We start from the raw sequence: 27,976 nt of genomic DNA on the forward strand, positions 1-27,976 counted from the left end.
CTGATCATTATATAAACTTAATATAATCTATTTTGATTTTTTCTTCTGAAAAAAAAAAAACCAACACACATATTTTTATAAAATTCAAAATATCCTCAACGCAATTTCTTGTGGAATATTTTCCGTGCTTTTCAAATGGTGGTATGATCCTGAGAATTTTTTAATTAATAAAATTTTATGTATTAATATATAATCACTAATTAAATGAACATATACTTTATAAATTTTTATTTCAAAAAGGGAGGGGCTAGTTTCCAGAAGAAGAAGCATTTATTGGTTTTTTTTTTTACATATATTACATATTGGTCAAAGCTGACGTCACATCTCATTACAACCTTCAATGAAACTTTTTTATGTAGCAAAGCGCTTCAATCGGGACTCGATCACTGGTGGGGTGCGTGGCAGCTGTCTGCCCCAACCGTTGATCCATGCACTCGTGTGTAATAATAAGCTTTTATATAATCAACCAACATACATATACGATAATTTTGGAATATTTTTATAAAATTCAAAACATTTTCCACTCATTTTCTTGTGGAATATTATTATTATTTTTTTTCAAAAGAGTTGTCTATGCAGATAGGGGAATTGTTCGGATAATTAAAATGATAACTAAAAGTAATCATATTTTTGATGGTGGAAATGGATTCAACACCATCCAAAATTTTTAGGGCACCTAAAATCTTGAAATTTGACAACTCTAACTTGCCAGATTTTTTCAAAATATAACTGGAAATAACTTTCCAGAGAAAAAAACAGTCTTATTAGACTATGACCTTTTCAAATGGTGATATGATTAAGACAATTTTTTAATTAATAAAAATATATAAATGCACATATTTGATAAATCAAATTTTAATAGCTAAAAAACACATAAATAAAATTTCAAGAAAACATATAATACATAAAGGTCCTAAACACACCTGGAATTTTATGTTCACAAATTTATTTATATAACTATTAAATAGATATTAACCATATAATATATTATATAAAATTAAAAAATAAAATATTTCATTATACATTTATCTAATTAATATTAATAAATTTCTTATCTGCATATCAAATTGCAACTTTATTATATTTAAACTAAACCATAGATACTAACTATTATGTAACACTGATTTAAAATGGAGTCGTTTACTGAGATGAAGGAATTGCCCGGAGGCTAAAAGTAGCCAGAATTTGGGAAAAAAACAAAAAAATATCTTGTAAAACATGTTTTTGATGGTGGAAATAGATTCAACACCATCAAAAACTTCTAGAGTAACTAAAATATTAAATTTTAATAGCTGTAACTTGAATTTCCATAACTTTGAAGGAAAAAAAATCACCATTTAAAATTATCAAATAAATCAGTTTAAAGTTTTAAAAATAAAATAAAATAAAATCTAACAATGTTCATATTGCAATTATTACACTAACACCACACGGCATTTTCATGTTATTGGATATCCGCAAAATGGAAATAGCGCTCCCCTCCTTTCCTTCTTCGGTTTGGATGGCCAAAATAAAATTCAGTCTCTGGGCGTTTAGATCAAATCTATTAGCTTTCATGAATACGACTGCAATACGACTGCAAGTGGTTTATCTCCAGATGACAAGCATTATTTCTCGTCTACTTCCCTGCCATCTTCACCCAAATCCATTCCCTCAACCATCTTATCTGCCGTCATCCAAATCCTCCAGTGCTTCTATTTTGTTACTGTTACCTGCAATACAACAGTCATCGAGAAGGAAAGATTCGGATGGGTCTCTGCGTTTTAGGTGGTTATATTCATGGCAACAACAGCATTGGGGTGAGAAAGAAGATGATTTGGCAGATGGGCCAGTGCAGCCAAAGCCTTACACAAGTCTTCAAATTGGATTCGGGCAATGTGGAATGAATTATTCTAAGAGAGGAGTTGTTTCCACTCGCAGGGAGGGCTTGATTTCAGTTGCTCTGCTGGCTGCATTAATGGCTTCAGGTCACGGCAATGCTGGAGCTCAAGGTTGCTCTTAAGTTTGTACTGAATTGTTATTTTTAATTTTTTTATATTGTTCAGATAGTAAATCTGTTGCCCAACAGCACGTTTCAGGATATGTCTTTATCAACTCCCTTACATGCAGCGTATTTTAAATGTAATGCTTATGCAGTTGTAACTATTATGCCCCCTGTTCAACAAACATCAAACATACTACTGACAACACGTCCTTGTCTGTTACGCCGTCCAAGAATCCCATCCTCTTCGTGTAAGACAATCAAACTGGAAACCAAATAAACTGTATATTAATTGATTTCAATAAATGATGTACAATGTGTACATATTAATAAGTACATGAAACAATTGAATTAGTTTCTGGGGCTTCTTGGACTCCAATAACTACTCAACTAACCCAAGCTTAATCCCATCTAACATTCCCCCTTAATCCGAAGGATGTACCAAAGTCCAACAATGAGAGTTCAAAATGCAAAAATGCATCTCAGTCAAGAGCTGAATGTCTCTCAGAAATGGTTTTTAAGGATAACCACAAACCAATATTGGAGAACTCAATGTCTCAACCAACACCAACTTTGGAACCTTCATAGCAGTTCTCAGAACAACCAAAAATGTGGTTTTAAGGTGACCACAAACTCTAGAATTGTCACAGTAGTTCCTTGAACAATTCCAAATATGGAAGTGCTCGTTCACAAACAACTCAATCAACTCAACTCTGACTCAGGCTTGCTTGACATCTCGAACTCGACCCTGTAGCAGACTATCAACAATTGTTCCCCCCTTAATCCGAAGGGATGTACCAAAGTCCAAGAATGAGAGCTCAAAATGCAAATATGCATCTCAGCCAAGAGTTGAATGTCTCTTAGAAATGGTTTTTAAGGATAACTACAAACCAATATGGGAGAACTCAAGGTCTCAACCAACACCAACTGTGGAACCTTCATAGTAGTTCTCAGAACAACAAAAAATGTGGTTTTAAGGTGGCCACAAACTCTGGAACTATCACAACAGTTCCTCGAACAATTCCAAATATGGAAGTGCTCGTTCAAAAACAACTCAATCAACTCAATTGTGACTCAGGCTTGCTTGACATCTCGAACTCGAACCTGTAGCATACCATCATCAATTCCCCCCTTGTCAGATACAGGTTGAGAAGTCTTTTTCATCACTGCAAGGCTGGTCATCGCTCTTGAACATATCCTTCGGTATGACCTATAAATCTTCTTGGCTGTTTTCGTCCAATCCCAAGAAGCAATCCATCCGAAATTTAGCTGCTCTCTTGCAATAGTCTTATTTTTGGAACATCTATTTGTATGGTGATTGCGCTTTTCACAATGTTCACATCGGTGAAGATCAAAACACCGATCTTTCACATGTCCAACTCTATTACACTATTGGCATCTATCAACTTGCTCTGGATCAACACCATCCAGAAATCCAACACTTCGGAATTGTATAGGTTTAGCAAAATTTGGAATGTGAAAAGATATATTGAGAATATCCTTGTTGTAATTCAAACCAGTTCTGTGTTTATTGTGTGTAATTTTTTCCCATGGTCTTATAAAAGTTTTGGTAACGATAGGCTTCACATTTGTATGCAAATGACTCTCGCATACACTTGCCTGAACATGACTTTCCGTTGCACCCAAATTTTCTCTTGAAATCACTTCATTACTCTGATCATTCTCTAACTGATGATCAGGCTCAAACAAACTGTTGTTCTAAACAAGAACAGGTTCATAATTCTTCTTTTGTAATTCATGTAGTTCATCTCACTGAAACTGGGACTCTAGCTCCAAGAATTCAATTTTGCTTTTAGCATTTTTCAAACATGATTGGATGTCAAAGAGCATGTCCTTGCTGACTTGGACACAGTTATGAATAGTAGACGACATTAAATTGTTTAATAATTGTAACAAATCATCGAGTTTAGTCATTTTCTCTAACAATCAACTTTGAAAAAAGGGGTGTCGGCTACCACCGGAAATACACCCAATAAAAATGAATTTACAATGTAAGATCAACAATGTTCAAGTGAAACTATTGCAAACAAAAATTATATCTTCTTCACAACTTCAAAAAATGTCTCCACAAAGATTTGAACTTATGACCTTGTAATCTTCAATATCCCAGATTAGTTCTTCTAACTACCATGTCCTTTTCCTTTATTGATTTTATATTTCGTAAATTTTATAATTAAAATCAATGCTCAATAAAAATCAAAACCTATGTCAAATTCTTTGTGGACTGCGACCAACTAATGGCCTCTTTTTATTTGCTGTCTTGTTTGTACAAAATATGGCCATGTTCTTTGATGTCTCCAACATATGGAAATGCTTGCAGGTGGTTTCTACTATGGGAAAACAAAGAATAAAACCATCTCTTCCTCTTGCTAAAATAACTAGTATCTCCTTGATAAAGGTTCCCACTTCTCAGAACAGACCACACTCAACATAACTGCAATTATGAGGATACCAAAACAAATGACCCATTTTCTCTGCACTTTCAAAGAAATTAATATGCATAAAATTTGGAAGGGAAAAATCAAATCTTGGTCGCCGAGTTCAACTTTATATATTGAAAAACAACATCAACAAAACTTTTCTTGTTGAATTCTCACTGGCTCTCAGCATTTGCCCCGTTTTGCACCATTGTTAAACACATTGTTAAAAAATGGTTAAAAATAAACCAGAGATGCAATCAACGGGCCACGGTCATTAAAAGTTCAAAAAACTTCACTCACAGAGCCACACTTTCAATAAAGGCATCAAGAAAGAGTGAGTACGCTGATAAGTAATCATAAGTTCTTCGACCACAATGTTTAACAGAATTGAGATTGAAATAGAATTAAATAAAAAAAATTGATGCTTTTGTTGTGGTGAAATTTCCTGTATTAGTTGTTACAGTGAACGCACTGGACTCCACCGATTCCAAATAAAATGAATCCAAATGTACATGGTCCAATATAAGCAGATGAAATGCCAATTAAAAAAGATCGCTACAACTCATGAATATGCCCCTCACCTGGCATAATCGGATTTAGGAAAAGGTTTCAAGTTTTCCACCTATTTCAAAACAAATTCCATTCTATTTTTCATTGCATAGAAGCAATCTTTCAGGGGGTTAGAGTAACATCACCATACCTTCTTCTCAGTCTTGTCTTTGACCATCAATAGTTGCCTGTAGTTAAAAAAACAGTTGCAGCACGCACCCTCAACTACTCACGACTGTTATTCATTGGAATGGCATTATCGTAACAATTCGACCCGTCGTTCAAAAACTCTGAACCGGTACACATCTCATCACTGAAATAGAAAGTTCGCTCTTGGAACTAACTTGGTCTTTTAAGATTCATCAACACAAGAATCCAACGCAGTGCACGACAATTAACACATCTAACTTCTTGTCCTAACAAAGAAAGAAAGAAAGAAACATTGTGGAGCTTCAAGGATCTGACCATGTGGTTCTAGGCCCAACGAGAGAAGCCACAAAGATGTGTCCAGGACAACCCGGAATCTGACCGGTGGCGGCCATACCCTGTGATTTCTTTGCTGAGACATCAAGGAGATTAATGGGTGAATTGAGGGTGGATGTAGCTAACTTTGGAACTGAAGTTACTTTTGGGGCCTGCATAAGCAGATGGAAGAAATCGTCCCGACACTTGTCCTGGTCTTAAGACTTGGTTAACTTAGGGTGCTATGAAGTAACGATGGACTTGAACGAGTTCTTGACAGACTCGTACCCAGAACTATCTGCATATAATAATGACAATAGCAAGGGTTTCTGTAGTATGGCTCATAAACAAGGCGAGGTTTTACAGAAGTAGCTCAATGACTTATATGCTACAAACCAAAGTGGTCAGATTCACTTTGGTACTTGTATCATGTGAACACAAAACATGGTTGAACATTATTGGTTATTAGGTAGTAATGGTGGTATGAAGACAGGGAAGGAAGGACTGTTGCCATGATAAATTTTCAGCAAAAAATAAAAGCATTTCAAAAATTAAGACACAATATATATGAATATACTCTACTCCATCAGGGCTATGTTCATATTGCTGGGGCGCTGCATATTCAAAACATATTGAATTTGCATGGATCGTTGAAAAGAAAACCAATCACTCATTCGTTCACCAATATCTGATAAAACCTCCAAGTTATTTACTGTCGACCCACTTTTCACCCGCGCTCTATAAGAAGGCCACACAACCATGGCTCAAGTTACTCAACAGAGCAGATAAACCTCTGCTATGATATTCCTCAACTTGGGTTCTAATACCACTGTAAGACAATCAAATTGGAAACCAAATAAACTGTATATTAATTGATCTCAATAAATGATGTACAATGTCTACGTATTAATACTTACAAGAAACAATTGAATTAATTTCTGCGGCTTTTTGGACTCCAATAACTACTTAAACTAACCCAAGCTTAATCCCGAGGATTATCTGTCTAACACTTCTGTCTGTCATGCCCTCCAGTGACATGTGACCTCCTGTTGTTCCTCGAGACTGTTTTATGTATAAGAACAATACCAAGGCACGTTATGGAGGACAATATCCTACTTTAGGCTCTCTGAAAGTTTTTAGTAGCTAGAGGGGTATCCCTCATATGAGAACTGGGAATTCTAGTAAATCTAAACACAAAGTTTAAAGATAGGATTTTAAATCATTTATAAAAGAAAATAGAGGGATTTTTTGGCAAGAAAATGAAAACTTCATTTGACAGAGGGCAGAGGACATGATATTCTTTTTTGTTTTTTGTTTTGTTTTTTCCTATGTGGTTCATAGATCCTAGAGATCAGTGACTGCTATGTCCATGGAATATTTGTATGAAGCAGATCCACCCAAAGGGATCACTTCTTGTCGCCTCAACCACAAAGATTAGTTACAACCATTTCCTAACTGTTGACTTGTACATTTTTCTTTTTATTTTGTTTTTTTGGTCCCAATTGCCAATTTGGTACTAGTGGTGCTACCTTGAATGCTAATGAGGTTGACTCCGGAACTAATTTTGTGACTGCTAATGAGGAAACAATTGTAGAACTTTGAGGAGGATTCAACAATGGCCCTTTGTTCCTGCTACCCACCAAAAGTGGGTAACCCCTAGGAGAATTTTTCTCTCCTCAGTTGACAGCCAACCAACGAGTAGCCCTATGATGGTCAACACATAGCATTATGCTAGAGTTATCCACCCATTACTCTTGTCAGATCTCTATCTCATCTGGCATGCTTCTTGAAGGAAGGTGGGTCATTTCTTGGAAGGTACTCTAACCATTCTAGCAATCACGTGGTTCATTTATGTTATGTGCATATTAATATGGATCATACGGAAAACTAGATGATTGAACGATCTCGATTGTATCCTTGTTCTCACATTTCACTCGGGAGGTTAGTCTTTGACTCTACTCCAGTGGTTTCTCCTTTGAGGCCTTAGGGTTTAGGAAGGGCACACTGGGGAGACATTGATTGCTATAGTGTGTCCAAGGTAATCCATCTCTCCCCAGTCATCCATCTCCATTCTTCAGGTTGGTAGTCATTGGGATTGACAACCTATATCCACGCCCTTGAGTCAAGGCTCAGAAATTTGGCCTTGGAGGTTGATGCAACTGAAAACACGTTAAAAGCATGTAAAGCCACATTGAAAGAAAATGTAAATGTGAAAGATGGTTGGGACATATGTAGTATGTGGAAAGAAGCCTAGCATGAGCTCTACTCCCCTCATTGTGAAATTTCCTTGGGCTGCAGTAACTGGAGTTTATTCTTCTCATTGATTTAGTAGTTTATTTGTTTTATGACAAATAACGAATAAATCACACTGCAATTCTTCACAATAAAAAAAATATGTCGCGGAAGTAAATCAAAAACTGAGAATTAGATGCACGCACATAAAAATTGACACGATTATTTTGGACTGAAAAGTCCTTGGAAAAACCTCGAAGGGAAAACCAGTGCAACAGAGGGGTTTATTTTATTATTATGCAACAAATTTTGAGAGTACAATAATCTAAATGCCCAACTGGCTATCCTCCAGCAAATATACTGGAAAAATATTTGGAGATCCCAGAACTCCTTTGCAAATCGACTTGGCCTCCTCTGGCCTGCTCGAACCTCACATTGGGTACTCGCATGGCACCTTGGAATTTGCACTGCTGGCATTGGAAATTTCTCATTGCTTGGAAATTGGCTCCAAGTGAGTCGTCTTGCCTTCCTCTATCACTGGAAACCACTTGCACCTCCTCCTGAATATAGATCTAGCCTCTAGCTACTGATCTATGGCTCTCTCGACAACTTGCACTAGGGTTTCTGGCAATTCACACTAGCTTCTGCGACCCTCTCTGCAAATAATTCGACCTCCTTTCTCTCGCCAATCCGACATTGGAGAAACACTAGAAAACTCTCCTGAATCCTACTCTCTGATCTGCTACTGCTCCCTCTCTTCGATTCTCTCCCTTTGGCTCAAATTGCATCCTCATTGTGTTGAAATTTGGACAACTATGGGACAAATTTCCCCATATAAACCCTAAGACCCCAAGAGGAGCCCATCTCACTCCAAAGGAGGATTCAATTTGCATAAAAGAAATTATTATTATTAATATGTTTGACACCTCTCTAATTACTATTATATTGTTGTGACAAAATTATATGGGCAAGAATATTTGAATTTTGTTAAAATTGGCAACTAGGGCCAACATCCACCTTAGGACAACTCATATGATGGAGATGATTATTGCATTGGATTCCTCTTTCGGAGAGGTACAATTTTGATATAAAGACCATCTCATTCTGACAAGCATAAATGGAATTATGGATTTATTTCTCTTATGGTCAAAATTATCAAGGTCGGCTCTAGTAAAATGTAGGCTCACGAAGCCCAGTAGATGTGTCTCTTCACCCTCAATGAAGTGTATGTTGAAGTTTCTAAGTTTACTTAGTTTAGAAACCCTTCATGCACCTTTTCTGATTTATTCCTACCTACTTGTTATTTTTCTTTAACAAGTTATTTACAAAGTAAATACTAAAAATAAACACCAGTGCATGCTCAACATATTACAGATCAGTAACTAAAAGAAACAAGAACAAACACACCACATGACACCATTATTTTTGGATCAATGTCCCCGGAAAAACCCAATGCGGGAAAACTGGTGCAGCTATCTGAGGGTTTTCTTATTAAGCAATATCAGAGTACAATCTGGGTGCCGTAACTGGCCTACCCAACAGATAATTTCCTTAGCAACTATACCTCACAGTTTGAGAGAAATCTCCTGGCTGAAACCCCGGAAAACCCTTTCGGCAGCTCCTCAACACAAAACTGCTCCTGCAACCCCAGCGTCTGCCAAATCTGGACTGCCTCAGCCCCTCTCTGTCTCACGCTGGCCCTACGTTATCCTTTCTTGGCCCTCGTCAGCCCCAGGAGGCCTTGCGTCAGCTCTGGGAGCCTCTGCATCAGCTACGCCGCCCCTCTAGTGCTCTGCGCAGCACTTGGCTGCCTCTGCGTGGCCCTACGTGAGCCTTTGCTGGCTCTGCGTCACCCTCCTTGGCTGCTGCGCTGCTCTCCCGACATAATCTCTGCCTTCTTTGTTCCTCTGTACTCAATGTCCCTCAACTGCTCTCTCGATCACTGATTCTATCTGTCTTAGCAAACCCCGCTCTAGAGAATAGAATAACTGATCATCTGGTGTGATCTCCAAGTGACCCTCAAGTCTCCACTTATACTTTTCCTGTTGACGATTCAATGACCGAGATTAAGTCCCTAATCAATGGCTAATATTAGATCTGGCTTGATCCATGCCTTTTGGACCACTCTAACACAGATTCATATTAATACACATTAATATTTTATTTTCCCTAAGTTTAAACTTAGGGACTCCATTAAAAATATTAATTATTTTAATATCTCCTGATCTGTTTAGAATTTGCCCAAACCCTTTCTTGGTATTGGAGATCTCATGTGCCCCAACCTCTCCACCAAATTTTGTGGCTAGATCACATTCGATGCTACCCCAAATCAACACTCCCTCTTAGTGAGGACTGTGCCCAAGCAATACTCCTCACTAAGTATTACTTTGATCATCCGACAGCGGTACCTGTGTTGATGCTAGGCCTTCCTGCCCAACATCCTCTGCACTGCTGCCCATGGTTCTGCCACTGCCACTGCTGTATCTGTACGACAACTCCCTTTGCATCCGTGCTGCTGCTGGCCCTTTCTCCCAGCATTGCATCCGCACTGCTTCTCCTCTCATCATGCTGCATCGTGTTGCCCGCTGCTACACTGCAACTCAGTTACTGATCTCCCAACTGACCTCCCTGTTGGGCTAGAAACACCCACTGATGCTGAAGCTCCCTTTGTCGCTGACAAGTGCTCCCTCTCTGACCTTTGTGCTACTGCAACAACTCCTTGCATCTCGCACTGTTGCACACCTCTCTGTGCCATCCTGCACTAGTGCAACACTCTTGTGCCTCTTGCACTGTAGCTCTCTCTGCTGCTCCATTCGCATCCGTCTCTACCCACATCAGCCAGTCCTGCTACTCCTCGTTGGGGCTCCCGTATCAAGGTCTAATCCAAGAGGCTGGGTACCTCGAGGATCCTGCCCCTCATCGCCTATAGTTCACCTGACTACAGCTTGATGTTTCCCCATTTCCTCTCAAGTGGTGCGTTTTCACTCATGGCATAGTCATCATCTGTCAAAACTTCCTTCTCTGCCCGTGTTGGCGCTGCCTTAGTCTCAGAAGACTCTCCCTTACTCCTCTTCCTTGGGCACTGGGTCGCATAATGACCCATCTCCCCACAGTGGAAGCACTTGATCTTGGAGCAATGTTACTTGGGAGCGGGAGCGGAAGCGGGAGCGGGAGCGACCATTTTCAGAAGCTCCCGGTTTGGGAGCGAATCTCGGAGCGATTTTTTAAAAATATATATATTTTTATATTTTTTAATTTTTGATACATATATGTCAACAAAAACATGTAGAATGATGAATTAGATATAAAAAACATAAAAAAGCATAGATTGAACCATATAACAACAATCATCTAGAAGTTATAATCTTCATCAACCACGTCCGCAAGTTAGTAACATAGTAACATACAACATATTGAGTCTCATGATTCATCAATCTTAAAGTTTCAAGCTTTCAAAATTCAATATATAACATTTATCATCATTGATCACCAAAGTTGTACTTGTAAGCTAAGTGTAACCATTACAACAAATAATATCTAACATGAAATGAAATGTTATAAAATGAAATGAAATGAAACAACTTTCAACTTTCATGAAGCATCATATTCATAATTCATTACTAATGAGTTATAATTGCCAACTTCAAACTTAAATTGTCATATATTGTTTAAAAAAATATCATAATAAATATGAAAGAGTCAATAGTTATAAAAGCTACTAGAAACTAGAAAAGAGAAGTAAATCTATTATCTATTTCTTATGCTTGGGCCTCTTGCCACCACGAGAAATGTCTAATTTTTTAGTCTTGTTGCAAAATCAGGATCTTTGTCATTAATATCACCCTCCAAGCATTAATATCCAGAGGTATCTTTGTCATTACCTTTGTATCTGTATAGGGATCTTTGTCATTAATATCACCCTCTAAGCATTAACATAAGATAGAAAAAGCATAGCATGTCAAGTCAAGATTTTGTTTGAGTGATGCGTACATTTTTAGAAGGGTCATGATAGAGGAGTTCGACAACCAATGTCACTAACATCAAGGTACATAGATGGATTGGTACTCTTGATTAAATATGAGTTCCATACCCTAATACATGACAAAATTCAATGGAAACATTGCAATCCCCCATTCCTGAAATCCTGAAAAACTGATAAGTCTGCTGGATTTTGAATGAAATCTAAAATTCTACTTTCTCCATATGAAATCCAATGAGGACGAAACCACTCTCAAACATCCTGAGTCATTTCATGGTAATGTTAAAAATTTAAGTAAAAGGATGAAAATGAAAATTAAAGAAAATGTCACTTTTACTTTAAGAATTTAACATTACCATGAATAGCATATCAATACTAGGGCCTAGACTTGATCATTAAGTTGCCCCACTCAAAAACTATTTGTTTCTTTCAAAAAAAATTGCATTTCGAACATTACTACAAAAAAAAAAAATGCAAAAAAGGCAAAACGCTCCCGAAAAGGCAGGGAGCGAAATTTCTTTTAGAGAGCGCGCTCCCGACCCGCTCCCGAGTCACTCCCGCCCGGAGCGCGGATCGGGAGCGGGAGCGAGGGGGGGGGGCGCTCCCCCGCAACACTGTCTTGGAGAGATCTTTCATCTTCCGCTTCTCCTGCTTTCCCTCAAATGCTAAGGCCACATCCTCCTCCTCATGCTTAACCTTGATCCCTTTGCTGCTGCTACCTGTCTTTGACTGCCGTCTGATTTCTTCTTGGCAAAGAGCTACCCACATCTCGTCCCAATGTAGGAGAGTCCCTCTGCCCAGGATGCTCTAGACAAACACTTCCCACTCTTCTGAGACATCATTCAGGGTTGTCCTGACCATAGCTCCTGATCCGGTGTCGCTCCTATAACAGTGAATTGATCTCGGATCTCATTCAGTCCTTCGAGGAAGGAGTCAATCGATTGACCCTTCTTCATCTGATACGACCTCATCTGGTTCTCGAGCAACATTCTTCTCTGCACAGAAGTATGCTGGTACAGGTTCTTGAGAGCCTCCCACATCTCAACTGCCGTTTCCTTCTCGGCTATATGTGGTACCACATGATCCTTGACCCCGTCAAGGATAATGCACTTGGCCCTTGCCATTGCCTCCTCGTACTTGTCGTTATCATTGGGGTCGACTGGGATAGCTATAACCTTCAAGGCGAAGTTCTTGACACGATTCCTGTCAAGCACTGATAAGATTCTGGCCTTCCAGACTGCGAAGTTCGATGCTCCGTCCAGTCTATCCTGGTCTCTTACCCCGTGTAGTGCCATGACGCTCCTTTACTTCCTTCCTGGAAGTTCTCTGTTCGACTCCTCTAAGTCTCAACTTCGTCTGGAAGTTCTCTTCTGGACTCCCTCTGAGTCCTGATTTCCCTCCTGGAAATCCTTTTGCCGCTTGTCGAGATGCCCCCTACTTTGATCGTCTTGTGCAACTGCATTGCGGATCCAGGTTCCTTGGCTAGAAACCCTTGGTAACAACTCCTCTGGGCCTGCTCTGTCAGGTACTGTTCTGACTACAGTACCTCACCAGCTCCACTCTGCAATATTCCTGCAGCCTTCTAGACTCCAACAATTGCTTTTCTGTGAACTGCGTCAGCCCCTCTCCGTCTCACGCTGGCTCTGCGTCATCCCAGATGGGTTTGCATCAGCCCTCTGGCCCTTTGCGTCAGCAACGCTGGCTTGTCTGAGGCTCTGCGCAACTCCCGGCTTCTTCTGCGTGGCTCTAGCTGGCTTTGCGTCACACATCTTGGTTTCTGCACTGCTAGAAACAACTTCTGTCACCTCGGGACAACTATTTTCTGCTGCTATTGCTCCGATCGACTGATGTCTTTTAGTCCTCCTTTGATCTGCAATCACGCTCTGATACCATGTTGAAGTTTCTAATTTTACTTAGTTTAGAAACCCTTCATGCACCTTTTCTGATTTATTCCTACCTACTTGTTATTTTTCTTTAACAAGTTATTTACAAAGTAAATACTGAAAATAAACACTACTGCATGCTCAACATATTACAGATCAGTAACTAAAAGAAACAAGAACAAACACACAACATGATACCATTAATTTTGGACCAATGTCCAAAAACCCAATGCGGGAAAATCGGTGCAACTATCTAAGGGTTTTCTTATTAAGCAATATCAGAGTACAATCTGGGTGTTGTAACTGGCCTACCCAATAGAGAATTTCCTTAGCAGCTATACCTCACAGTTTGAGAGAAATCTCCTGGCTGAAACCCCGGAAAACCCTTTCGGCAGCTCCTCAGCACAAAACTGCTCCTGCAACCCCAGCGTTTGCCCAATCTGGATTGCGTCAGCCCCTCTCTGTCTCACGCTGGCCCTGCGTCAGCCTTTCTTGGCTTGTGTCAGCCCCAAGAGGCCCTGTGTCAGCTCTGGGAGCCTCTGCGTCAGCTACGCCGCCCCTCTGGTGCTCTGTGCAACGCTTGGCTGCCTCTGCGTGGCCCTTTGTGAACCTTTGTTGGCTCTGCGTCACCCTCCTTGGCTGCTGCGCTGCTCTCCCGACATAATCTCTGCCTTCTCTGTTCCTCTATACTCAATGCCCCTCAACTGCTCTCCCGATCACTGATTCTATCTCTCTTAGCAAACCTCGCTCTAGAGAATAGAATGACTGATCATCTGGTGTGCTCTCCAAGTAACCCTCAAGCCTCCTCTTATACTTTTCCTGTTGACGATTCAATGGCCGAGATTAAGTCCCTAATCAACGGCTAATATTAGATCTGGTTTGATCCATGTCTTTTGGACCACACTAACACAGATTCCCTAAGTTTAACAATAGGGACTCCATTAAAAATATTAATTATTTTAATATCTCCTGATCGGTTTAGAATTTGTCCAAACCCTTTCTGGGTATTGGAGATCTCATGTGCCCCAACCTTTCCACCAAATTTCATGGCTAGAGCACATCCGATGCTACCCCAAATCAACAATGTATAAATAGGAGAGACTTTTTCCTCATTTGGACATCATCTCATCACATCTTCTTCTCTCTCTTGATTGGGTCATACAACATTGGAGGCATCTCTCTTTCTTCGCACGTGTGGCAACTCTTTCTCTCTCTACTTTGCACGTGTGGCAGGAGGCCGAGTTTTTCTGGGTGAAACAAGTTGCAGATTTCAGGGCGTTGACCAGCGTTGACTTTGGGTGATTTGACCAGCGTTGACCTTGATTTTTGTGCCAAAAGTTTGATTTTAGGAGGTCACATTTATTGGCTCAGACATCGAGGTGATTGGGGACAATTTGACCAGCATTGATTTCTGTTTTGATCATAGAAAATTACAATAGGCTTTCTCTCTCCTTTGACTGGGTTTTGACCGAAGAATTTGGGCCAACCTTGACTCTCCTGGAAGGCCGAATTGAACTGCTGTTTGGAGGATGTTTTGGGGCAGCTTTGACCACCGTTGACTTTCTGGTTAGGGTTGATTTGTCTGTTGATTTAGCAGATCTGTTTTGGGCTTATACTTATGATATTTGTACTCTCTCTGCTGAACTATTGAAAAATAATAAGAAGATTTGATAAAAGGGTTTCCCCACATTGGAGTTTGTCCCTGGCATCCGCCACATCTTGTGTCCACTTGTCTTGGCTTGTCTTCTGCATATGATTTTATGTTCTATCTGCATTTACTGTCAATGTTTATATGCTAATGTGATTGCTACTGGATATAATTCGAATTTGTCATTGGGCTGCTAAAGGAACATTGAAGTAAATTGTCTTAAGCATAGAACATACCATTGCTATCTAAAATTAACATGGGATCAGAGCTGAGGTGAAGACAAAGCCCAATCAAGAGTGAATCAAAGCAATCACTAAGGGAAGCTGTTGGACTAGGACTTGGAACTAGTCCCAATGAGGACTACATCTTTCTTCAAATCCGAGGACAAGCTTAAGGACAAGTCCGACTACCATGCATGGAAGATGACTTTGGATTTGACTTTGGAAGAGAATGATGCCATGGACTATGTCAAAGGAAGAATAACAAATCCTCCTTAAAATGCATCCGTTGCTGCTCAAACCAAGTACAAGAAAGGTGAGGTAAACGCTAAGAAGATTGTTGTTGATTGTATTCATAAGCCTTTGGTTGCATATATTTCTGATTTGGAAACACCTAAGGGGATGTATGAAAGGCTAGTTGGGATGTTCAAAGTGAACAATGCAAATCAAATCCTCTTTCTCAAGAACAAGTTCAAAGACATCAAGATGGATAGAGGAGAATCCATCCAATCCTACTTCATGATGATTACCGAGATCAAGAGTGATGTCCTATCTATTGGAGAAGTCATTGGTGACAAGGAGCTCACTCTTATTACACTTGGAGGCCTTACAAGAGATTGGGATGTGTTCAACACCACCATCCTCAACAATGACAGGATTCCAGGATTTGAGGAACTATTGGCCAGATGTACTCAAGAAGAAATAAGGATGATGGAAAGAGACAAGCCCTCAAATGGAAACAATCCTACTTCCTTCTTCGCTCATTCTAGAAGAAGGAACAATGCTGGTCCAAGGAATCAAGGACAAGGGCTCAGGACGGGGTTCAAGGAAGGAAGAAAAGGAAGGTGCTTCAATTGTAACAAGTTTGACGACTTTGCCAGAGAGTGTCCTCACAAAAAGGATACTCCAAGAGATGATGGCAACAATAATAACAACAAATTCAAGGGCAATGGCAATCGAAGGAACAACAGGTTCAATAACAAAGGAAAGAGGAATGCTTTTGCTGCTCAAAATGGAGGTGGTCGTCTTCCTAAGAAGTCGAGAAACTCTAGGTATGATGAAGCTAATGTTGTAAAGCAAATGAATTTTATCCTATTTCTACCCTCTCCACCACCTCTCCTCTGGATACATTGGATCACTGGTTGATTGATAGTGGTGCCTCAAGGCACTTCACTGGGTACAAAGAAGCTCTCTCAAACTTGGTTGAGAAGGAGACAAATATGGAGATTATACTTGGGGATAATGCCACTTATCTTGTGAAAGGAACTAGGACCGTTACTCTTCACTTAAATCAAGGTCAAACCCTTCACCTACAAGAAGTGCTATATGTACCTTACTTGAAAAAGAACTTGGTTTCTATTTCTTCGATGTAAGACTAAGGTTTTAAGGTGTCATTCATTGATGGGAAGGTTCGTCTTTGGCAAAGGAATCCAAGAGATGCATTCACTCTAGGATTCAAGGTTGAAGGTCTCTATCAGGTTGGAGGAATTCCGTTGGGAGCAATGATTTGTGACAACTCTCTAATCCGAATTATGGCACCGGAGATTTTCTCACCTTCATTTCAAAGCCTTACTCGATGTAAGGAAGATGGTAACATGGATCCCAAAATTCAACTTAAATCATGAAGGTGTTTGTCAGGGATGTGAAGCTGGAAAACATACAAGGGGACCATTCCCCTCAAGTGAAACTCAAAACATTGATATTCTTCAATTGGTCCATTATGATCTATCAGGTATGTTGCTTGTGACATATTTGGGTGGATATTTATATTATGCTATTTTTGGACTTCTCTTGTAAGACATGGAACTATTTCTTAAAGAAGAAGAACGAAGTATTCAAATGGTTCCTCTCCTTCAAAGCCTTGGTTTAGAATCAAACAGGGAAGAAGATCAAAATTTTGAGGACCGATAATGGGACCGCATATGAGTCTAATGAATTCAAAGACTATTGTAGAGAAGCTGGCATTAATAGGGAGACTACAACCGCTTATACTCCTGAACAAAATGGTGTTGCCGAACAGAAGAATCGTACTATCATTGAAACCACCCAGGCTATGCTTCATGATCAAGGTATTTTGAAGTTCTTATGGGGAGAAGCTGCCAACACCAATGCCCAGATCAAGCTTCGGACTTCAAGACACCCGAAGAAGTATTCATTGGTAAGAAACCTGATGTTTCTCATTTTAGAATTTTTGGTTGTCCCGTATATTTTCATGTGCCGAAAGAGAAAAGAAACATACTAGATGCATCTGGGAAGAAAAGAACATTCGTGGGCTACAATGAAACTTCGAAGGCATATAGATTCTATATGCCTGGTCAAAGGGAAGTGGAATTAAGTCATGATGTCACTTTCGATGAAGATTCTGCTCTTAGAAAGATCCAAGATCTTCCTATTCCAAGGAAGGCCAATGATGATGCTGATGCAAAAAAACAAGATGAATCTCCGTCCGATGAACCGATGCCCGATGTTGAAAGTTTGATGGATCCCATTGATCCACCTCCTAGTGAGCCCTCTACTACAAGGAAGAGGCCTTTGTGGCTCAAAGATACTCTTGAAGATGCCGAGAAACACATTGCATCGAGGGGGACATTTCGTGAAAGCAAGAAGCCAAATAGGTACCAAGGGTACTTAGCTGCCATGAGTACGATTGTACAATCTGAGCCTTGTATATTTGAAGAAGCTGTGAAGAACAAGTTTGGAAGGATGCGATGAACGAGGAGTATGAGACTTGAGTTAATCATGAAGAATGGTGTCTGGGATGTGGTTCCTAGACCCAAGGATACGTCTGTGGTTACTTCGAAATGGCTCTACAAGATCAAACATGGAGCTGATGGGAATGCTGAGAAATTCAAGGCCAAATCTGTAGCTCGAGGCTTCTCTCAAAAGAAAGGAGTAGACTATGATGAGATTTTTGCACCAGTTGTCTGATATACCACCATCCGTTCGATCATAGCCCTTGTTGCCTCGCAAGGATGGAACCTTTATCAGATGGATGTCAAAATTGCCTTCTTGCATGGTTCGCTTAAGGAGGAAGTATATGTGGAACAACCTGAGGGGTTCAAGGTTCAAGATTGTGAGACACATGTATGCGGGTTGAAGAAAGCCCTCTGTGGGTTGAAGCAAGCCCCTAGGGCTTGATATGAGAGAATCGATAGCTATCTTATGAAGTTGGGATTTATGAGAAGTGATGCTGACTCGAACATTTACTTCAAGGTTGAAAAGGACAAACCTCTCATTCTGGTCATTTATGTGGATGATCTCTTTTTGAAAGGTGATGACCCTCTCATTCATCAATGCAAGAGGGAGTTGGCTTCTGAGTTTGAGATGAAGGACCTAGATCTGATGCATTATTTCCTAGGGTTGGAGCTCTGGCAAAAGGCAGGTGAGATTTTCCTTTCTTAGGGAAAATATATTATGAAATTACTTGAGAGATGTGGGATGGTGGATTGCAAGTCTGTGGCTACTCCGATGGAACTCAACTTTAAGAAGCTATGTGGAAGTGCTGCTGGGCCCGAATTGGAAAACCCTACCGAGTATCATCAACTTGTCGGGGCACTGATGTTCTTGGTCAACTCCCGTCTTGACATATGCTTCACTGTGAACACGTTGAGTCAATATATGGTCGAGTCTCATCACATTCATTGGATTGCTGCCAAGAATCTCTTGAGATATCTCCAGGGCACTATTCACTATGGATTGAGATACACAGCCACGGATTTGACACCACATGTATATACAGATGCTGACTGGCCTGGCAGTGTGGTGGATCATAAGATCATGTCTGGGTGCTACTTCTCTTTGGGGGCTGCTTTTATATCATGGATAAGCAGGAAGCGTAAATCAGTTGCATTAAGCATCGCTGAGGCTGAATATATTGCTGCGAGTATGGTCTGTTGTGAAGCAGTTTGGTTGAGGAAGCTCTTCAGTGAGCTATTTGAGCACATGCTAGACACCACTGTAATATTCTTCGACAACTAGAGTGAGATTCGTCTATCAGAGAATCCTGTGTTCCACGACCGCTCCAAGCACATTGATATCAGGTACCACTTTTTCTGGGATATGGTACAACGGGGAGTAGTTAGGCTCCAACACATCAGGACAGATGAGTAGGTTGAAAATATTCTCACGAAGCCTCTCGAGAAGGTCAAATTCTTAACCTTTTGAGAGAGACTTGGAGTCGTGGAACGACCCTCTTATGAGGGTCCTGTATGAGTTGAACATAGAGCTCTGGGAGCTCCTGGGGGCATGGGGTACTTCTTGGAGCTAGCTATGAGCAACCATAGGGTGAGTGGTTCACCTTCCCCTAGTGGTGCGCTGGATATAGGGTGAGTGGTTCACCTTCCCCTGTGATACCCCATTATGGTTGACATGTGTGTAGGGTGAGTGGTTCACCTTCCCCTACAATTGACATATGCATAGGATGAGTGATTCATCTTCTCCTATGGCATATGAGCAGGATGAGTGTTTCATCTTCTCCTATGGCATATGAGCAGGATGAGTGGTTCACCTTCTCCTGTTGTTGCCCCAACACATCCTACCCATAGAGTCCGGGACTCATGGGAAGTACCTCTCATCTGGCCAATGAGTTGGGAAAAGCTGGTTAGGGACCATAGCACTACCGATGGACACATCGTGTACTGTTGTACTCCCTATGACTAGGATGCTTGGTGTTCAACAACTTGATCTGGGATCAAGGACTGACTTTAATCAGTGAAGAGTGGTATGATACACTTTCGATCACTTCTTCTTCATTATTATTTCATGGTTCAGCAGAGCAGAGTAGAGCAATGATGGCAGAAATAGTTCAAGATGACAGGTCAACATGATGAAGGATTGGCAGGTGGAATTCTCCCTAGTTGAGTGTTAAAAGCTGGCAAGTAGGGCCAACTTCCACCTTAGGACAACTCATATGATGGAGATGATTATTGCATTGGATTCCTCTTTTAGAGAGGTACAATTTTGATATAAAGACCATCTCATTCTGACAAGAAAAAATGGAATTATGAATTTATTTCTCTGATGGTCAAAATTGTCAAGGTCAGTTCTAGTCAAATGTAGGCTCATGAAGCCCAATAGATGTGTCTCTTCACCCTCAACAAAGTGTATAAATAGGAGAGACCTTTTCCTCATTTGGACATCATCTCATCACATCTTCTTCTCTCTCTTGATTGGGTCATACAACATTGGAGGCATCTCTCTTTCTTTGCACTTGTGGCAATTCTCTCTCTCTACTTTGCACGTGTGGCAGGAGGCCGAGTTTTTTTGGGTGAAATAGGTCGCAGATTTCAGGGCGTTGACTTTGGGTTATTTGACCAGCGTTGACCTTGATTTTTATGCCAAAAGTTTGATTTTAGGAGGCCGCATTTATTGGCTCAGAAATCGAGGTGTTTGGGGACAGTTTGACCAATGTTGACTTCAGGTTGACTTCTATTTTGATTGCAGAAAATTACAGCAGACTTTCTCTCTCCTTTGACTGGGTTTTGACCAAAGAATTTGGGCTGACTTTGACTCTCCTAGAAGGCCGAATTGAACTGCTGTTTAGAGGGTGTTTTGGGGCAGCTTTGACCACCATTGTCTTTCTGGTTAGGGCTGATTTGACTGCTGATTTAGCAGATCTGTTTTGCGCTTATACTTGTGATATTTGTACTCTCTCTCTCTGCTGAACTATTGAAGAATAATAAGAAGATTTGATCGAAGAGTTTCCCCATATTGGGGTTTGTCCCTGGCATCCGCCACATCTTGTGTCCACTTGTCTTGGCTTGTCTTCTGCATATGATTTTATGTTCTATCTGCATTTACTGTCAATGTTTATAAGTTAATGTGATTGCTACTGGATATAATCGGAATCTGTCATTGGGCTGCCAAAGGAACACTGAAGTAAATTGTCTTAAGCATAGAACATACCATTGTTATCTAACATAAACATATTTGAATTTGAGTAATTCCCTCTCCAAGCTACAAATTCAGCGTCGTAATGCTCATGTCGGCCTTCCTCTAATGGTCACGTCCTTTCACTTTCGGAATCAACTATGAACATCCTATCAATGTTCATTCAAAAGTGGCATACTTGACTTGATGTTCGATACATTGCTCTGTGGCTTGCTATAACTTCGTTATGGTTCATATGTCTATTTCTAAGGTTCATTCGATTGTTTTACTTATCTGAGGCTCACATTTATGGAAGATCGTATTTATTTTTATTTAATTTTTTATATTTTATTATTTTTTTGTATGGAAGACTTGCATCCTTGATTACTGTGGCTTGAATCAATGGTTCGGATCTAATTCTCTATTGCACGTAATTACTCAATAGTGGCACACATTTATTGTTTGACTCGTAAACAATGTCTCACTTTTCTTGTCATCTCTGTAGCTAGATTATTGTGGCACACACTTTGTGGTCGCATTGCTTGCTATTGGTGGCTCGCATATTTATATCTATGTATTTTATTTCTCATAGGCTTGCATTGATGTTTTAGTGGCTCGCTTTATTTCTGTAGCTCGCTCTCCTAGTATAGTAACACACATGTATTCTTGTGGATTCGCTTTTGTGGCTCATTTGTATCCGTAGTTTGTCTACTCTATGATTCACATTCTATGTCACAATTGCTTGCTTTACATATATATCTGTGGATCATTTATGTGGTATCACTTGACTATTCTGGCATCGCTTGAATGCGTAACACGCACGATGGCATCGCTTGACCATTCTAGCATCGCTTGACTATTTTGGCATCGCTTGATGACATCACTTGACTATTCTGGCATCACTTGACTATGTAACACGTACAGTAGCATCACTTGATCATGTAACACGTGTCACAATGACCTTTGATATGGATGTAATGATAATTGTGATAGTGATCTTGAGACATTGATAGTGATTTATATGACTATGATCTTTTGATATGGCAGTGAACATTGAAATGATAGTAACCCTAATATTACAACGACCCTAATATATTAGTAAATTTCTGTTGGAATTTCTAATTTTAACCCGTTATAAATTCTTCCTATACTATCTGATTTATTGCTTCCTACTTGTTCAATTTCTTAACAAGTTATTTACCATGTAAATACTGAAAATAAATATAAATACAATATCAACACATATAGATCATCAACTGAAAGTAAACAAGCACACAAATGACACCGTTGTTTTTGGACTAAATTCCCCGTAAAAACCCAATGCGGGAAAACTGGTGGAGCTATTCAGAGGGTTTTATTATTATGCAGTTTCAGAATACAACCTAGCTGCTAGAAATGGCTCACCCAACAGAGAATTCCCTCAGAGTAGTACCTCTCAGTTGGAGATAGATATTTCGGCTAAATCACTGGATGAACGATCCCATAGCAACAATGCAGCTTCTGCTGCTCTGCATCACTCTGATAGGGACTGCGTCACCCTATCCCACTCTCCAGCTCTTAGTGTGTCCCACAAAATGCTCCCAGTGCTGCCTCTAGGCCCTGCGTCAGCCTCTCTAGCCCAACGTTAGCCTCTCTGGGCTCTGCGTCAGCTTCTGGAGCCTCTGCGTCTGCCGTTGGACCCTCTACATCTCACACGTTGGCCCTCTCTGCCTCTGCGCAGCTTCTGGCTACCTCTGTGTGGCCACTGGCTCGCTCTGCATCAACGTCTCCCGGCTCTGCGCTGATCCTCCCGGTACTAACTCTGCGTCTCTGCTATGTATTCACTGCCCCTCAGCTGCAACTCAGATCACTCACTCTATTTACTTAGCAAACCCTACCCCAGAAAATCGAATTCTTGATCTCTCTTGGTGTATTCTCCAACTGACCCTCAAGCCTCCTCTTATACTTTTCTCGTTGGTCCATCAACGACCAAGATTAAATCTCTAATCAATGACTAAGATTAAATTTGGCTTGATCCATGACTTTTGGACCATTCTAACCCAATTTTATATTAATACCCATTAATATTTTATTTTTCCTAAGTTTAGACTTAGGAACTCCATTAAAAATATTAAGTATTTTAATATCTCCCAAACCGGTTAGATTTTGCCCAAACCCTTTCTGGGTCTTGAATATCTCATGTGCTTTAGCCTCTCCACCAGTTTTCATGGCTAGAGCACGTCTGGTGCTACCCCAAATCAACACTCCCTCTTAGCGAGGATTGTGCTCTAGTAATACTCCTCACTGAGCATCACTTTGATTATCTAGCATCGGTACCTGTGCTGATGCTAGGCCTCCCCACCCACATCCTTTGCACTGCTGCATCCTGTACTACTGCCCATGGCCTTGCCACTACCACTACTGCATTTGTACGACAGCTCCCTCTGCATCTGTGTTGCTGCCCATGGCCCTGCCACTGCCACTGCTGCATCTGCACTGCATCCCCTTCTCCTCACGCTGCATCGTGCTACCCATAGCACTGCCACTGCTAACTGCTGCACTGCAACCCAGTTACTGAGAAGGAAGTAACTGATCCACCCAACTCTGACATCCTTGTCAGGTTAGAGACTCTCCCGAAGCTGAAGCTCCCTCTGTTGCTAACAAGTGCTCCCTCTATTAACCTCTGCGCTGCTGCAACAACTCCATGCATCTCGCACAGTTGCACATCTCTCCGTGCCATCCTGCACTGGTGCAATACTCCCGTGCTTCTCACACTGTTGCATTCTGCTAGCCTCTGCACTGTCCCGAGACTCCTGCACTGTAGCACGCTCTACCACTTCATCCGCATCCGTCTCTACTGACATCTTCTAGTCCTGCTACTCCTCTTTGGGGCTTCTGTAGCAAGGTATAATCCAAGAGGTTGGGTACCTCGAGGATCCTGCCCCTCATTGCCTGTAGTGCATCTAACTACAACTCGATGTCTCCCCAGTCCCCACTTCCTCTCAAGTGGCACATGAGCACTCATGGCACAATCATCATCTTTCTCCACTTCTTTCTCCGCCCTCGTTGGCGCTTCCTTGGTCTCAAAAGCCTCTCGCTTACTCTTCTTTCTAGGACATTGGTTCACAAAATGACCCAGTTCCTCACAATGGAAGCATTTGACCTTGGAGAGGTCCTTCTTTCTTTTCTCCTGCTTTCTCGTAGATGCGAGAGCTGCATCTTCTTCTTCCTCCTTCTTGATTCTGACCCCTTTTCCGCTACTCCCCGCCTTGGTCACCCATCTGATCTCTTCTTGATGAAGAGCCACCCACAATTCCTCGCTATCTGGAAGGCTCGACCTGCCTAGTATGCTCTGGACAAATACCTCAATCCTCTGAGATTGCGTTCAATGCGGTCCTCATGGTCAGTTCTTGATCCGACGTGGCCCCTATGGAAGTTAGCTGATCACAGATCTCCTTCAATCCACCAAGGAAGACATCTATCTGCTCTCTCTTCTGCATCTGGTATGAATGCAACTGATTTTCAAGTAGCATCTTCCTCTGCACGGAGGTATGTTGGTACAATTTCTTCAGGGCCTCCCACATCTCATTTACCGTATCCTTCTTAGCAATATGCGGCACAACATGATCCTTGACCCCATCAAGGATGATGCAGTTTGCCCTGGCCATTGCCTCCTCATACTTCTCATTTTCAGCTAGGTCAACTGGGATCACTATCGTTTTCAAGGCAAAGTGCTTGATGCAATACCTGTCTAGAATGGACAAGATCCTGGCCTTCCAAACTACGAAGTTGGAAGCTCCGTCCAGTCTATCCTGATCTCTCAGCCCATTCACTGCCATCTTGCTGCTCTTCTTCCGACTCCTCTGAGTCTCTTTACTTCCCTCCTGGAAGTCCTCAGTTCGACTCCCTCTGAGTCTCGATTTCCTTTCTGGAAATCCCTCCTCCTTGGTCTTTCCCTGTTAGGTACTGTTCTGAACACAGTACCCCACTAGCTTCGCTCTGCAAATTATCCGCAGCTGAGTATCCCATCCCATGAGCCCAGCAGCTATGACTGACTTACTATGACTGGCTTACTATGACCTTCTTGCAATGACCAGCTAGCAATGACTGGCAATATGACCGGCAATTAGGGGTCCTGCCTGATTATTAGGATTGGGGAGTTCATACTATTAAGAAGAGGACTAGTGACTCTGTAACTCATGCATAATATGGAACCGAGTTACTACCTTGACTTTTTATGGATGAACAAGAGAAACTGTTGATGAGTCTCCAGGGGAAGAAGAAGGGGAAGTATTAGATGGCATTTTTCTTAATGATGATTAGCCCTTTCACCTAACTCTTGTCCTCAACAACTTGAAGAACTGAGCCTTTAGGCTCTGCGCAATCCTGACACCGGCAAAATCTGCACCTACTGGCCACAGCGTTAATCCTTCATGACTGAGAAAGATGACCGGGCATTGCGTAGGTGAGGTTTGATCCTCTCTACCACTGCGCTAATCATCCTCCTCGCTCGAACTGATAATGCAGACACTCCGTGTCACCCCTTCCTTGCTGCTTTTTGCTAGGAACAACTTTTGTCACTCGGGACAACTGTTTCTGCTGCTACTGCTCTGCTTGGCTGATGCCTTTAGTTATCCTGTGATCTGCAACCACGCTTTGATACCATGTTGGAATTTCTAGTTTTAACCCATTAGAAATTCTCCCTGTACTATCTGATTTATTTCTTCCTACTTGTTCAATTTCTTAACAAGTTATTTACCATGTAAACACTGAAAATAAATACAAGTACAATATCAACACATACAGATCATCAACTGAAAGTAAACAAGCACACAAGTGACACCATTGTTTTTGGACTAATGTCCCCGGAAAAACCCAATGCGGGAAAATTGGTGCAGCTAATCAGAGGGTTTTATTATTATACAGTTTCAGAATACAACCTGGGTGCCAGAAATGGCTCACCCAACAGAGAATGCCCTCGGCAGTAGTACCTCTTAGTCGGAGACAGATTTTCCGGCGAAATCACTGGATGAATGATCCCACAGCAACAATGCAGCTTTTGCTACTCTGTGTCACTCTGATAGGGACTACATCACCCTATCCGGCTCTCCAACTCTCAATATGTCCCACGAAATGCTTCCAGCGTTGCCTCTAGGCCCTGCGTCAGCCTCTCTGGCCCAACGTCAGCTTCTTTGGGCTCTACATCAGCTTCTGGAGCCTCTGTGTCAGTCCCTGGACCCTCTACGTCTCACACGTTGGCCCACTCTGGCTTTGCGCAACTCTTGGCTGCCTCTGCGTGGCCACTGGCTTGCTCTGCATCAACCTCTCCCGACTTTGCACTGATCCTCCTGGTACTAACTCTACCTCTCTGCTATATATTCACTGCCCCTCAGCTGCAACTCAGATCACTCACTCGATTTCCTCAGCAAACCCTGCCCCAGAAAATTGAATTCTTGATCTCTCTGGGTGTATTCTCTAACTGACCTTCAAGCCTCCTCTAATACTTTTCTCGTTGGTCCATCAACGGCCGAGATTAAATCTCTAATCAACGGCTAAGATTAGATTTGGCTTGATCCATGACTTTTGGACCATTCTAACCCAGTTTTATATTAATACCCATTAATATTTTATTTTTCCTAAGTTTAGACTTAGGAACTCCATTAAAAATATTAATTATTTTAATATCTCGCAAAACGGTTAGATTCTACCCAAACCCTTTCCGGGTCTTGGAGATCTCATGTGCTTTAGCCTCTCCACCAATTTTCATGGCTAGAGCACATCTGATGCTACCCCAAATCAACAACTTCTGACAATGACCTTGATACAGGACAAAGATCTATATGTATAGCAGTGACTTTGTTGCATGGTAGAGAGCTTGATGAATGACATGGTAGTGATCTTGACCTCGTTGTATGACAGTGGCTTGGATGGATGATCAATGACCTTGGGGTATGACTTGTCTCTATGATGATGAGATGACAATGATGATGTTCCTTGATAAGTGAATTACAGTGACATGTATGATGCTACTTGAGACAATGATACGACAATATCTCTCTTGAACTTGTTTGATTTCAGATTGTTCAGTTCACAAACTGACTTGGGTTAGCCCTAGGAGGCACGATGTGATTATACTTATAGTATCTCATTCTTATTGTACTTTTTGTCTCAGTTGAAGAATTGATGAATATCTAGGAAGAAGAATTTGGTTGGGTTTTACCCCTTGTGGGGTTTTGCCCTTGTCTCTGACCTAATCCCGGTGTCTCTATTGTGCATGCTTCTTTTCGACTATTCTTTACTGTTTCGCTATATTGTTAATGCTTATTGTTCTCTCTACATAATTGCTAAATATGAAACAATATTATGGGGTGAATGCTATATGAAAATGCTGAAAAGTTTAAAATTGCAATTATTTACAACATAGAGCAATTTAGCCCGAAAAATTAACATGGTACCAGTGTTGATTTGTGGTAGCATCGAATGTGATCTAGCCATGAAAATTGGTGGAGAGGTTAAAGCACGTAAGATTTCCAAGACCCATAAATGGTTTGGGGAAATTCCGCCCGGTTGGAGAGATATTAAAATAATTAATATTTTTAATGGAGTTCCTAAGTCTAAACTTAGGAAAATTAAAATGTTAATGGGTATTAATATAAAACTAAGTGAGAATGTTCTAAATGACATGGATCAAGCCAAATCTAATCTTAGCTGTTGATTAGGGACTTAATCTCGGCTG

The 27,976-nt window shown here is 41.0% G+C and overlaps 1 protein-coding gene across 1 annotated transcript in view; it reads left to right on the top strand.

Moving 5' to 3' along the window:
- The first annotated feature begins 1,430 nt into the window (after positions 1-1,430).
- LOC149140931 (Photosystem II reaction center PsbP family protein) overlaps positions 1,431-27,976 on the top strand; it is a 59,206-nt gene continuing 32,660 nt past the window's right edge. The window contains exon 1 of the mRNA XM_089447543.1: positions 1,431-1,991. Coding sequence (XP_089303669.1) covers positions 1,442-1,991 — 550 coding nt within the window. The 5' untranslated portion in view covers positions 1,431-1,441. The remainder of the gene's footprint in view (positions 1,992-27,976) is intronic.

This window comes from Pinus tabuliformis, chromosome X, assembly GCF_031772625.1.
Source record: "Pinus tabuliformis cultivar Carrire ecotype Pingquan chromosome X, CPIR1, whole genome shotgun sequence".
Taxonomy (NCBI): Eukaryota; Viridiplantae; Streptophyta; class Pinopsida; order Pinales; family Pinaceae; genus Pinus; species Pinus tabuliformis.